This window comes from Mchenga conophoros, linkage group LG11 (genome assembly GCF_057382185.1).
Source record: "Mchenga conophoros isolate Kocher_MC1m ecotype Shallow Benthic linkage group LG11, M_conophoros_male_GT1.1, whole genome shotgun sequence".
In the NCBI taxonomy this organism is placed as follows: Eukaryota; Metazoa; Chordata; class Actinopteri; order Cichliformes; family Cichlidae; genus Mchenga; species Mchenga conophoros.
In genome coordinates, this window is record NC_140536.1 from 34,868,194 (window position 1) to 34,882,412 (window position 14,219).

Consider the following 14,219-nt stretch of genomic DNA (forward strand, 5'->3'; position numbering starts at 1 on the left):
ATGTCTTTTTAAAGTAGGGGGAAAGTTCAATCTGCTTCTGTTATAAGAAGTCTAATTATTATATTATATTATATTATATTATGAAAGGTGTTTGTAATAGCCGCTTTTCAGGGTAGTACCGCCTACCAGTTGACGTCATCAACCACATGACTTCATGAAACTAGGACTTTTTGAGAAGGATAAGTTTCGAAGTTTTGGAGCACTTAAAACAGTCTTCACGCCTAAACCGTGAGAGCTATTTAGGATTAATTGGATTTTATTTCTTTAGTGCGATCATTTCCCTGTAATGTAATGTCTGCCGTTGGTAGCGATCGCTCCGTTGTCTTTGTCATACGTCATTGTCTCCTCCCGGAGCTTTCGGCCGAGATCAAAACAAGCACGTACCAGTCCCTGTAGGAAACACTTGTAGGCTGGGATGTACTCGAAGAAGACGAAACTTGAGGCCACAGCCGATCTTCGTGCAGCAAAATAAAACAAGACTTTATTGAGAACATACGTGAGGGTATGTTGACTCAAACTTATACTGCACTTTTCACTTTTCTATCGCAGTTATCTGTAACCGCTAACGATTCCAGCGACTGAGTGACTTGTGCTTTGATTTATAGGATCAAACCATAAGTATTATTAGATTTAGCTGAAGATAAATATTAGTTAAATGTTTTCATATTAAAATCATTGTTTCTGTTTTTATACAGTATTTTTGTAGTCAGGAGCTTTAGTTTTTTACGGTAATACTAAATGTTTCTTTTCATTCATTTTCCAACAAGTCACAAGATGAGGTTATAACTTACCGATGATAGTGTATAGCCACTAATACATGGGTATGAAAAATATAAAAATAAATAAATAAATAAACCCTTCAGTGGCTGGACATTTTTCTGCTTATACTTTAATATTTCTACTCCAACAAAAAAGACTTTACACTGTTTTATTGGTACTTTTACTTGAGAATACTGAAACTCTTAACGAAGGAGTCATTATTGGTAAAAAGAAAAAATGAGCTTCAACCAAATATTTTGAACGTGAACTCATCATTTAATTTCCTAACACATATACACATATTTAACCGTAGTTATTAATATCTCTGTCTCTTGTTCTTAGATGCTTCTGTCCCTGTCCGTGCTGATCCTCTACGTGCCGTTAGAGGGCAGCAGCTCACCAATCAGTTGCTACAATGACCAAGGAGATGCTGTTGATTGGTAATTCATTGATAACAATTCCTGAGAAATCACGTACAAAAGTCCTCCTTATTTGTTTGTTTTAACCTAGATGTATTATTCTGATTAAACAGAAGCAATATTTTCAATAACAGTTTAGCATTTACAGACATGCACCAATATAAGCAGTTCTTACATGTACAGCCTTTCTGTCTGTGTCTCTGTTTGATTTAGGTTCTATATATACAAACTTCCCAAAGAGCATGGCAGTAAGTCTCCTGAACAAGGTGAGATGTATTTGCTTTTGGACCAAGGAAGTGAAGGATGGACTAAAGGGAAGGAGACAGTGAATGACACCACGAGCGCCCTGGGCAGGACGGTCGGACAGCTGTACACGCAGGGGAAGGTTTGTTTCCATCAGGTTTCTTTTTTCTGCTACAAATGTGGAACTGAGTACAAAGTTTAAAAACTGTAAGCTCAGTTTCATTTGGAAAAACACCCAAGTGAAAGCAAGTGTTCTTCAAAATGTGATTATCATACTCTTTTAAGTTCCTTATTATTAATTCATTTAGTATATTCACAATTAATGCTAAAAGGCAAAAAAACGTCAGCTGTTTTAAGATGAGTGGACCTTCAGTTTATATTTGACCCCAAAAATGATGTCATGTTTTAGAAATACTGATTTGTCACAAGATAAAATGTAATATTCTCCTAAAACCATGTATAATAAAGTTGAGTTGAACTTCCAATTCTTACGACTCACAAAACTTAAAATACATTTTTGTTTATCACAATAGCCAAAAGTGACAGACAGTGCTGGTGCATCGACTTCTGTTAACTGCAGTAACTCTTTGCTTTAACTACATGCAGAGCAGTTATGCTTACGTGCAGATTTTAGTCCTAGAAAACCACTGAGCTTAGGGTATTTAAATTTTTCCTGCTTCTTCTTTGTGACCCCAGTCACAAGACTTCTTGTTTCACCAACATGATATGCAATAATAAGCATTTTTTTCATAGACATCTGCTATATCCAGTTGACATTGTTAGATCAGAGGAACAAACATATAATGAGAAGTGAAACTGCATCTGTTCATTCAGGTGATCTGTCTTTCTGGCCGGTGATTGTGCAACTAGGAGGCAGAAAAGGTCATTTACTAATTGAAAACTTGATAGATTCATCAAAACATGTGAGAGAGTTTGTGGATACGATTCTGAATCAAAAATTACTGGATGCAACCATCTGTGCGTAATTGTATTGGTTAACATCACTGTAATGGATGTCATTGTGTGCCATTTTATTTATTTGTTTGTTTGTTTTCTTTTGAGGTGAAAACATTTGTTTCTACATTTTCTATGATCGGTGAGTACACATGCATGAAGCTACAGTTAAAAACCTTTTTGTTTTTGTTTTTTTACAGAATACAGACATTGCATACATCCTTTACAATGACCAGAAGCCACACGAGGACTCGTCTGGTGACAGATGGGTTCATAACAGTGAGAGCAGAGGGGGTCACACGAAAGGTGAGCTCTCTGATTGTCCCAAGACTGCAGAAAGTTTCGAGCTTTGTTTTCCAAAATTTTGGAATAGTATGAAAAAAATGAGATGAGTAGGGGGCACTACTCCACACCAAAATGAGCCAGTTGAGGTGTTCCGGGCATGTCCTAAGAGGAGGAGAATCTGGGGTAGGCCTGAGACTTGCTAGATAGATTATATCTCTTGATTAGCTTGTGAACATGTTGGTAGTCCCCCTGGATAACGTGGTCAGGGAGAGAGACATCTGGGCATCTAAGCTTAGACTGGTCCACGACCATCAGCGTAACTTTGTGCTGAACATTGGGAGGTGGGGGTGTAAAGATCTCCGTCTAAATAAATAAATAAATCTGCGTAAATTCCCAGATGATTAAACATGCAACTATTTTGCTGGTAATACCTGAAACGAGTAAAGAAAATCAACAGCTTTTTTATGCAAGATAATTCATAATTTTATTGGGGGGGGGGGGGGGGGTTATATTGGTTGGGTCTGATTATTGGGGGGGGGTCATAACCCCCCTAACCCCCCTGGAAATTATGCCCCTGTCCACAACCTGGTCGTGGATAAAGAGCGAATGGATGGAAAAAGCAAAATTTTTTAAATCAACGTTAAATAAAAGAAGCATAAAGACAACCTATCACATGTTCAAGCTCCTCTTTTTACTTACATGAAAAGTATACAGTATGTTCATTAGAAATTTGATACTAGGAAGATTTAAAAACTCTGCAACAAGGGCAAAAAAAAAGTCTGGCAAAGATTTGTTATAGTAATAAAAACATGTTGAAACATCTCATTATCAACCTCACGTTCTTCTTTCATCATTTATATGTTCTAATTCTACTTATTAAAAAAGAAGTGCAGATTAATGCGCATTACTTACATTTCCTCTGATGCGTAAAAACAAATGAGCATAGATAAATATATTTTGTTTTCACTTGAATGTCCACGTTAACCATCTTCAGGGAAAACGTCTGATGTATTTTTCTTACTATTTTAATATCTCTGCTCCTCAGGTGTTGTGCTGCTGGATAAAAATCAGGGTTTCTGGTTGGTCCACAGCACCCCTCAGTTTCCTCCTGTTCAACAGGCAGGGGAGTATTATTACCCCAGCAGCGGGGAGAATAATGGGCAAAACTTCATCTGTGTTACATACCCGCTCGACCATTTCCAGACCATCGGTAAGACTGGAGCCATGCCATGTGGCCTCTTAGCGAAGAAAGAGTTGATATAAAAATGCAGTTAACACTTAATGAGGATGTTTAAATGGATGATGGTATTAGATTGCAATCACAGTATGAGTGCTGGGAGGAGAAGGTCCAGACAGCTAATGACGATTCATATTCTGTTCCCTGTCTGCAGTTATGTTGGTCTGACTAAATATGCTTTAATTAACAAGGAACTGAAGAGTTTCTTTTCAATCTCATATCTTTATTAGGGTAATATTTTTGCTTGGTAGTTAAAAAGTCAAGCTGTTGTAGCCTGTGGTAGTATTTTGTGAGAGATTATGAATAAGAAGTTCATGTTTATGTAGTTTACTGTATCAGCCAAACATCTTAACCATGTTAACTTAAGGCCTGCAGACCAAACTGGGGCTCACAGAAGCTGTTGGATGTTCTGCCAACCAATTTCTAATATACTAAATAAAATAGAGATAAAAAGAGATTCCATTTCGGTTTAATGTAATCTCAGCTACGAGGCAGCTGTTAAATAGAGTAAAATATGTATTTGCAAAGTTTTTGTAAGTTTCTTATAGTCCCAGTAGTCTGGCTTCTCTAAGTCACCCCCTTCCCTCCCACTATGGCTCAGGAGGTAGAATGGGCCGTCTACCAATCAGAAGGTCGAAGGATTGATTTCCCAGCTATTCCAGCGTACATGTCGAAGTAGCCTTGGACAAGATGCTACACCCCAAGTCACCCTATGCATCCACTGTGTGAATGTTATACAAAGTTCTTAGGTATAGAAATATAGCTTATATGAATGTGTGTGTGATTTGGTGAAAGAGGCTTTTTGTAAAAAGGACTTTGAGTGCTCAGTTAGAACAGAAAAGCATTATACGAATACCAGTCCATTAACAAAAGAAAAAAAAGAAAAAGTAAAAAGACAACCATGCAAAGTGTTTTGGTTTAATGCTATTTTATATTTGTCCACATAAAGGACGACCTGCTCTATTCATCTCCAGCTCCGCTTTTATTCTTGAACCCTACAAAAGTAGTTTTGCATCATTCACAGTTGAAAATAATCAGTATTTGTCTCATACTTTGACTTTAGTGAGATTTCTCAGTTTATCCTCCTTATGAGTTAAGCTCTCTTCCTCTTTCTTTTAAAACAACTTAGTTTGCTTGCTGTTTGGGCTTCTGTCCTCTCAGTGACAAAATCCAGGTAGTCAAGAATTTAAAAAAAAAAAAGCCTGATTGACACTGAATCTTTATCGCAGTCTGAACTAGTTTTTTTCCCGTTTTTTCTCTCACAGAGCTTATTTGATTACGATTAATATGAACATCCTCACTGGAACTCTGTCTGTTGGACTGAAAACAAGGAAAGTAAAAAGCAACCAGTCAATATCGTGCAATTTTTTCAAACTATAAAGCATATTTTCATTGTTAGTCTTATATATAAGACAACTTTTATACTCTCTTTGTCACAATCCAGTTAACGGACTATGACAAAGAACAGGAGACAAGGTGAGCTGGTAACTTGGTAGACACAACTGATTTACAAAAGCACAGCTAAATTTAGACAGTCGTGTAGTGTAGACTATGTATGGATGAATGGCAGAGAAATCCAAGGATCACACTGAGATCACACCACAGAGTGACTGCGGAAAGAAGGGAGCTTTTATAGGTGAACACGCAGGTATAGCTCATGCTGCCATTTACTCCCCTGTCAGCTCTTACAGGACAAAGCAGAGCACAAACCAGAACAAAATGGAGACATCTAGTGCCGGGATGGCCGAGGGTCATCCATCACAAGATAGGTTAAGAAAGTCCTTCCCCAGGAATGTTTGAGCATACAGTACTTCTTTTTCTGCGTTGCGATGAATTTTTATCCTGTAATTTTGCCTCTTTTTTTAAACAGATCATGGTTGCTATTGTTTATTTAAAGAAAAAGACAAAAATCGGGCCTCCATCAACAGTTAGTAATGATTTCCCTCTGTGTTCTCTTTTGTTTAAGGTCACCTAAACAGTAAATGTCCATGTGGTGCTCAAAAATACTGCTGATTTATGCCGGTATATGTTACACACTAATAATGAAAACTTCTTAAGCACATTTAATCACTAATCTGTGTCAGTATCTACAATTATTATTATTCCCCGTAGAAGATGATTCAAGTATCGTCTGGTGCTTAATAATCGACTCAGGTATTGACACAACAAAAACAGCCTGAACTGAGATAATCAGCATAAACAGGTGTCATCACCATGTCACCCGGCTGCCTCTGCAGTTCCCTGGCAGACCCAGCAGTTGGCACAGTTGCTATGGCAGTGCCTGGGGTAATGTAATTAAACTGAGGTATGTAACCATAGAGATACTGGCCCTCACGCTCTAGCAGGGATTTGCTTTATCAGATTCTCGTCTCTCTAGCTGACATGCTGAGAGTGTCAGAGTGTTCAGTCTGCAGGGTTAAACAGCAGAAGGTGAGCACAGCCTCATCGTGTTTTTATTTTAAAGCACCTTGCAGCGTTCATTTGCACATAAATTTGGAGAAATGGAGATTTCATACTACTGTCTATAATGTTTTTATTATGTTGTCAGAATAATTTTCCTGTTAATGCTTTAATTAAGCTACTTACTTGTTTTTTATTCAAAGCACTGCTTATGTTTCAGTTTGTGCTAAAACATTAAGTATTTAAGTCATTTATCAGTTGTCACAAACGTATTTTCTTCATTAAGCCAGGATGCCAATATCAGCTGGCATATGTGGGCAATTGGCCTCAAACCAGAGTATTAGGCAAATAAAAGTCTGTTCTGCAGCCTGTGCCAGATGAAGGTGTGTCAGGGGATTCATCGTGAGAGTCGTTTGAATGTCAAGACGTTTTAATTAAAACCAAAAATGTCATCCTCATGGTGACAGGACGAAAAGTCAGAGGATTACCAAACTCAGAAGAACTCATCCTCTGAATGCTATTAATATCTCACCAGAAATGCATAGAAACTGCAGATAGTTGTGAAAGAATTTCAGTCCAGAGTAGTCGACCAATTGGTAGACATCGCCATTACGTAGCTTTTATGGGTAAAAATGACATTTTCAGCCTCGCTTATGCATGAATGTATATAAAGAGAATAGAATTGAAGTTTTTTTTTCCAATTTTCACGTTCTTCAGTGCTGCAGTATGCACTGCTTTGGTTTATATTTTGAAAGGAGCGAGCAAGATTTTATTTTCCGTTTTACTTTTGTGTTGCTTTAATTTAAAATTCAGTTAAAAGTAAAGCCAGAGCAGTACTTAAACCGGAGGCTGACGAAAAGAATTTTTAATAACAACCTGCTTAACTCTGCATGATGGCGGTTCTCTGCTACATGTGCAGCAGACAGCGCTGAGCATCAGCAATAATGTATAAATAACAACTAAGTGAAAGCTGCGATGCTCAACAAACTATGCAGTGACACAATTTCTAATTTACCCCAATAATCTTTATTCCTGCGAAATTTTCTGTGTGCACAAATAAAACAAACAAAATGTCTCAGTGTTTAAACTTAGACATTTTACTGTTTCATGGAAAATATTAGCTCATTTTGTTATGGGGGCCATAAAAGGCTGGAAAAGTAAGTGGATCTAAAAAGAAACAGCTTGTGGAACATGCTAGTGACATTATTGGGGTATAAAACGAGCATCTTAGAGAAGCAGAGGTTTGCCAATCTGTTAAAAGTACATCTACAAATTGTGGAACAATTTCAGAATATTGTTCCTCAAAGGAAAATTGCAAGTACTTTGGATAGCTCATCATCTACAAAACATAATATCATGGAACGATTCCAAGAATCTGTAGAAATTTGCGCAAGGAACAACAAAATCAGTATTGTGGGCCCCCAGGCAGCACTCCATTACAATCAGGCAAGAGTCTGTCATAGATATCACTGCACTGGCTTAACAACAGTGCCAGAAATCATTGTCTGTGAATACATTTTATTGTGACATCTACAAGTGCAAAGATCCAGAAGCCCCTCCATTTTCTCACAGCTCATTTAAAATAGACTGAAACAAAGTGGAAAACTGTTCTCTGAAGAAGTCTCTCAAAAAGTGCTGCGACTGGTCTTCTCAGTTCCCGGGTGTTTGTTTGTTGTAACCTTGTTACAAGAACAGGGAATGCTACACAGTAATAAACACAGCCCTGTCTCAGCTCTGTTGGAATTGAAGTTGTATGTATTGGTCTGGTGTGACATAAACGGAGATCTGATTATGGTTTTAACTTGCTTTACGTCAGGCATCAAACAGGAAGAAACTTTAAAGTTATTCCTGAATTGTATGTACAGTTAGATTATACCTTAGTTATATGTTACTGTGCACAGTGTTCCAGTGCAGGTCCGTCAAATGGCTTTGAACCAGTGTCACCAGTACAGTGCTTTTTATTTGCTTTACTTAAAGGATGATGTTATTATAGGGTGTGGTTTTCTTTAAATCTAATTTCTTTTGCACCACAGGAGAACAGCTGGAGATCAATCAACCTAATGTGTATGACTGCAGCATCCCAGAGTCTTTGGCATCCCAGGTGCCTTCGCTCGCTGCTCTTTGTGGCAAAAGAAATCGGAAATATGAATTCTTTCCACATGCCAAACCTGTGTCCAATCGCAGCGTGACACTCACCTCAAAGGGTGGGACAAACTTCATCAGCTTTGCCAAAGGAGCCTCTTTTGACAACGGTACAACTTAATCGAAATGATGTCTTTTCTAAGCCTAACCCTTTTCTGTCTTTGTGACCCTGAATATTTTTAGAGCATTCGTACAGTTTACTTGCAATAAAAAATGTAAAAAAAAAACAAAACACCCTCATCCATCTTGTGTCCCCTTCATCAGATCTGTATCATGCGTGGGTGGCCCCAACCCTCCAGTCAGACCTCTTGGTCCAGTTCTGGATTCGCTCCACGGGCATCCTTTCTTCCGACTGCTCGGATGACTGGAAGGTCCTGAACATCAAGCTCCTCAACCCTGGGCAGACGTTCTCCTTCAAGACCAGCCAGGACCACTCCAAATGGGCGGTGAGCCCCAGTGAGACTGGGGCTGGTGGAGGCTGGGTGTGTGTCGGGGACATAAATCGAGATGAGGCTGAGGAGAAGCGGGGTGGAGGCACAGTGTGTCATCGTGATCCGGTGGTGTGGAAGGCTTACCGAACAGCGGCCTTGGACTGTGAGGACTGTCAAGGAAAAACAGTCCAGTGCTGAGAGTCTGGAGGAGCCAGATGTGTCAACTTGGACATGATGAGTCATGAGGGTGAAAAAATATAACGCGAACAGGGTTTTATGTGGATTTATTTGTTACAGATTTCTGTTCACATCTAGTGAAATCTATGTGAAATATTTAGCCTTTAACATTTAGACAATTTCAGTTTTTTAGTTTAAACACATTCCTGCCAGACGTTTTACACTAATCTAGTGATCAGTAGATGACAGTAAGATGCCAATAAACAGCAATGCAATATTTCAATCAGTCCATAGAGTCTCATCTTCAAATAATTACTATTTAACAGTAAATAGTAATGACTTTCAAGTATGTGCAGGTGTTATTGTTTATTTCAGATTTGATTCGTAGTGACCAAAAAACCAAACATCTGCATCTAATTTAGGTGTAACTAGAAGTCGTGACATTACACATTAAAGCCAGTCATCACTCACACCTACTAGAGAAGTAGACATATAATTCAAATGAAATGATCGACTCGTCCAACTTTAGCTAAAATATAAAATTTCCATCAGCCACAGACACTCAATAGGAGCATTTTACTTGTTCCTCTGTTAAGTATGATTTCATGTGGTTATCAAGGGTCATTGAGTTGTTCTCTTTATAATTTTAGATTTTCTGGAGCTGGAATAGTTATGAGTAATATGTTCATTTTGTAAAAGACAAAAACCTCAAAAGTGGCACTTTAGTGGTTCAAGCATCTTTATAACCACTGGGTACTTTCAGAGAAACTGAAGAGACACTGGTGCGAACGGGATGAGTGCCGTTTCACTCACTGACATTTTCTGCTTTTAAACATTAGCTCGTTTATTCTCAGGGAGAATTCCAAACCTGCTGGTTAATTCTTTTTAATCAAATGTGGGAATGATTGTGCTTAATAACAATCTGTCACTGATGATAAATTACAGACACTTGAATCATTAACCAGGCTTGTATGAGTGTGTGTGCATCTCCAGCATGAGCTTTAGATTTGATACTTTTCCACATATATACATTAATTCTGACCCTGACTGTGCTTGAAGATTGTCTTGTCACTGGTTGTCTTGAATTTGAATAAAGATACGAAGAAAAATATGTATTTTTAGTCACTGATCCGCATCCTCTTTCCTTTGTTTACCCCTCACAAGAAAAACAGAAATGCCATGTTTTTGACAAGTAGCAACAACTTTAATTGTTTTTTATGGGATACTCAGCAGCATGAAAAACATCTCAGTACTGAACATCAGTCAAAAACAATTAAAATTCATATAAAAGTAAATTTATTACCACAAAAATAGGACATACTGTATGTAGTGCATAAATAGCTTTGATGTGGAACTACACAGCACTGGAGTTGTCTGCAGTTCCTCCACGTGGACTGTATACATTCTAATGCAAACATGAGAAAGTGAGCACCCAGCAGAGAAAGGCACTAAAACAATCTGTAGCATGGGATCATGCTTGCACGTCTTTTTTTTAATACCCACAATCCTCTCCCTGGCCCCTCAGTGCTCGTGCCTCGGCCGGTAAAAGGAGCCTCACCAGCACTGACCCGGGACGACCAGAGGTCACAAGATTTGTTTCAAAGAGACATACACTGAAGTTAAGATGTTCACTGAAGCCACGACGCTGGAACTGAGGCTTTGCGGTCTGTGTAAACTGCAGTGAAGATGGACTCCTGCTGAGCTACTGGAAAATCTGCATAAATTAAGTTTAGCTTATGCTCTGTTGAAAGTATCAGACCTGAAAAACCTTAAACTTAGCAATGGCAGTGTTTTTCTCTTACTTATGTTCCTTTCTAGTAACAAACTGAAGCAAAGCTGTTTTAAAAGTGCTTAAAGTTCAAAGCTGCAATAATCAGTTTTCATCCACGAGGTTTAAGAGGCTGAGTGATGTTTGATCACCCTGTAACGTAGCAACACAGCTGCGTACATTCACGTGCAGCTGAGGGAGGTGACACTGTAAAAATTTCTTTGCAAATACATTTTGTCCACTTGGTTTAATTAGTCCTTATCAGCCTTCCTTGAGGTTTACTTTGGTCTCCAGCAGCTCCTGAGAAAATTATGTGGCTCTCTGACTTCACCTGTTGGTTCACAATTGCATGAGTATTCGATTCAGGTAAAAAAGATGACCAATCAGAGCTGCTTTTGTAATATCTGTTGGTGACAGCTGCAACAAGGTGGTATTTCTGAGTGTAAAACCAAAACAACGAGCTAAAAGAGCCTTAAAAACTGAGCAGAGCTTCAGAACTGATAATAAACTGACCGCAGTTCATTACAACAGTTTACAACAGAGTTTCAGTGTTATTCTAAAATCCTGATTATTGCTGCTTTAAGTTTATGGAGAAATGAGTAAAAGCTAAAATAGCTGTCCTTCTCTGTGGACATGTCAGCCTGTTTCTTGCAGTTATTTTAAGGATTTTTTCCTTGTTGAAACAGTTACTTGTCACGCGAGGACCTGTCACACAATGCTGAGATCACACAGACATACAAAATATATAAATATATACAAATCATATATGTCTCATTTGAAAAGCTCCAGTGTTTTGCTACAATGATGCACTTGCACTGTCTTGATTCCGATTCAGATCTCATTAAATCTAATTTCCCCCCAAAAAACACACTTCAAGTCCTTCAACAGCATCTTGGGTAATCACAGAAGCGCATTCCAACCAATCACATCTTTTTTACATTCGGAAATGTCAGTCACAGATGAGGCACAAGACAACAAGGGATTTCTTGGTGTTTTGTAGCAATTAAAGCAACTCTTTCTTTCTGTGAGTTGTAATGATAAAAAGCATCAAGTGCTACCTGACAGGGACTTGAGAACCAGTACCAAAGGTACACTTAAAGGCTTTCACTGCTCGTCCTCGGGATGTAAATTAGCGTGCATGGAAAAGTGCAAATAGCTCTGTTGAACACAGCAGCTGGAGTTCTGAAATATCTGCCACACCTTCCTGCAAGGAGATGTTGACTGAAACACAAGCAGAGTTCTTCTTGGTGTTTTGGTGAGCTTGGCAGGAGCACAGGAGAAAGGCATGTGTAGGTTTTGTGTTGGACAGAGAAGGCCACATTTACTGTCCGTGAGAGCTCACTTTGCATTCACATTGGGAGACCATCAGAGAACTCCACCTCGGTAGACAAAGCAGACAAAAATCTGATGTCAAAAAAGATTCCTGACCAGTCTCCTTCCCTTGGCCTTGATTCGAGGAAAAGTGGCGCTCGTCTCTGTGCTGATCGGATGCGAGCCAAACGGGGAGTTCCCGTCTTTCCTTCTTAGCAGGAAATCAACACTAGATGACGTCATGGCGTAAAAGACATTTCCTGTAGCAGGGATGACCAGTTCTGTTTTAAGAGAAGAGAAAGGAATAAATACATGACATGTGAAGGCTGCTGCGCTCTAATGAGATTCATTTGCAGTGTTTAATGGATTTGACTTGTAGAACTTGTAGTAAATTGTATTTTCTCTTAGTTTTCAGTCTTTTTTTAACTGCAAACCGCTCAAGAGCAAAATGTGCTACTCTAATAACAGATATTAATGATAAAAAGTGCAATCATGAAGTACATCCTGTCTCTGGCAACAGTCCAGAGACCACATAGGAGTTTGCAGTGAAGCATCACAAGCACGATCAGAATCATGCTTCTGGGGTGTTGCTTTTTATTTTTACATTTGAATGCCTGTGGCTGTAAATTTTGCAGGACTGCCCAGGCTGACTGTTATGATATCACCAGCTGTCTGAGGGAGAATATTCAGCAGACTTCCTTTGTCCTCTGTCCAGAAATGAAATGAAAATTAAACGGTTGCCATTTTGACACACTGAAGGACATCTCGTGGTCATTGCAGACGCACAAGTGAAAAGAGAGAGAAGGGGGGGAAATCTCAAAAATGCTGAATGTGGTCCAGTAAGAAAATGATCCTCAAGGATCCAAATTTAATTGAGGTTCCAGGTTGTACAGAAAGTATTACACATGTGTAATATAGATTAAAGATTAAAATATAGATTTTGATGTCTGTCTAGCTGTTCTAAGATCATCAAAGCAGCTGATTGTAACTGTCCTAGTTAATGGACAAAGGAGGAAGCTCAGCTTTGCATTGGCAGTTCAAACATTCAGGTTTATATTCTCTTCAAGTTCCTACATTATTAATTGGATTTTCATAATGATTTTAAATAATTATTTGATTGCACATATTTCTCATACTGTCTGTCCCAATATGTGCAAAAAGCACTTGCTTTACAAAGATCTGCATAATCAAAATGCACAACCTTACAAATATCAGATGAAACTCCCTCAAAAGTTAATAACCTCCTGACAAAGGTAACGACTTTGTACATGTGTCAAACTAGACTAAAATTAAAAAAATAATAATAATAATTTAACTGTGGCACTGATGGGTTAGTCAAAAGAAAAAAATTCAAAATGAAGTCTTTGTCTCCTCTGAAAAGAGAAACCACTTTGACAAAACTGGTCATATTAGTAATGATGACTTTTTTAAACATTGTGTCTGTCGAATTGATTCGTTTTTTTTTACCTTTTCCTTCAGGCAGAAGCTGTATCAGCTCATATCTGGATGCCTGTTTGGGGTCTTGATTGTGCTTTTCTAAGGCAGAGCTGATCACAGTGGGAGTCTTGTCATTGCTCGTAACCTGAGGCGACAAAGGACAATAACAGTGAAAACAGGACAGCCTGATTTGCACTAATAATAACCTGGGTCCGTTGTATCCTGAGGATCTGACTCTGATTACTATGATTATGGGGTCCTTGCAGATAGGAGGAGAAGCTGTAAGTGCAAATTGTCACTGATAAATTAATGACAAAGGCTTCTGTGCTGATTCTACTGATTTTAATTAGAGACAAATGGTTTGGATTCGTACCAGTATACTCCGATACAGGTTTCCATCCTCCAGGTCCATCCGTATCCTGATGATCCGCATGTCTGCCCCTGACCCTTGGATGTTACCAGGGGGATTGTTGCCACAGGAGGCTGATCGACGGTGTGATTTTGTAGGAGTGGTTGGAGTCAGCGTGGCAGGGTTGGATTCATTGGTAGGAGGGGACGTGTCAACATCCAGACAGGACACCGACGGAGATCTCATATGCTGCAGTGGAACAGTAATCATGAAAATGATAATGACTGAGTGGAATCGGAAACTAATC

General features: G+C 38.8%; 2 protein-coding genes across 3 annotated transcripts in view; one reads left to right on the top strand and one right to left on the bottom strand.

Annotated features, from left to right (window-relative positions):
- The first annotated feature begins 181 nt into the window (after window positions 1–181).
- Window positions 182–10,156, top strand: dnase2 (deoxyribonuclease II, lysosomal). Its single transcript, XM_085292630.1, has 7 exons — window positions 182–502; window positions 1,102–1,199; window positions 1,392–1,563; window positions 2,576–2,681; window positions 3,706–3,870; window positions 8,331–8,549; window positions 8,704–10,156. Exons 2-7 carry the CDS (start codon window positions 1,102–1,104, stop codon window positions 9,066–9,068), a joined length of 1,125 nt encoding a protein of 374 aa, XP_085148756.1. The 5' UTR covers window positions 182–502; the 3' UTR covers window positions 9,069–10,156.
- Window positions 10,157–10,218: 62 nt separating this feature from the next.
- The window catches only part of rgl2 (ral guanine nucleotide dissociation stimulator-like 2), a 32,072-nt gene continuing 28,071 nt past the window's right edge, over window positions 10,219–14,219 (bottom strand). For both annotated transcript variants that reach the window (XM_085292628.1, XM_085292629.1), the window contains 3 exons: window positions 13,937–14,161; window positions 13,594–13,708; window positions 10,219–12,407 (listed from right to left, as the gene is read on the bottom strand). In XM_085292628.1, coding sequence (XP_085148754.1) covers window positions 12,226–12,407; window positions 13,594–13,708; window positions 13,937–14,161 — 522 coding nt within the window. In that variant the 3' untranslated portion in view covers window positions 10,219–12,225. The remainder of the gene's footprint in view (window positions 12,408–13,593; window positions 13,709–13,936; window positions 14,162–14,219) is intronic.

What these genes read in the sequence shown, in the direction of transcription:
- dnase2 (XM_085292630.1), top strand. Translation starts at nt 1,102, where the DNA reads ATGCTTCTGTCCCTGTCCGTGCTGATCCTCTACGTGCCGTTAGAGGGC. An exon ending in AGCTGTACACGCAGGGGAAG is followed by an intron (nt 1,564 to 2,575) that starts GTTTGTTTCCAT and finishes GTTTTTTTACAG; the next exon opens with AATACAGACATTGCATACAT. An exon ending in AGGAGCCTCTTTTGACAACG is followed by an intron (nt 8,550 to 8,703) that starts GTACAACTTAAT and finishes CCCCTTCATCAG; the next exon opens with ATCTGTATCATGCGTGGGTG.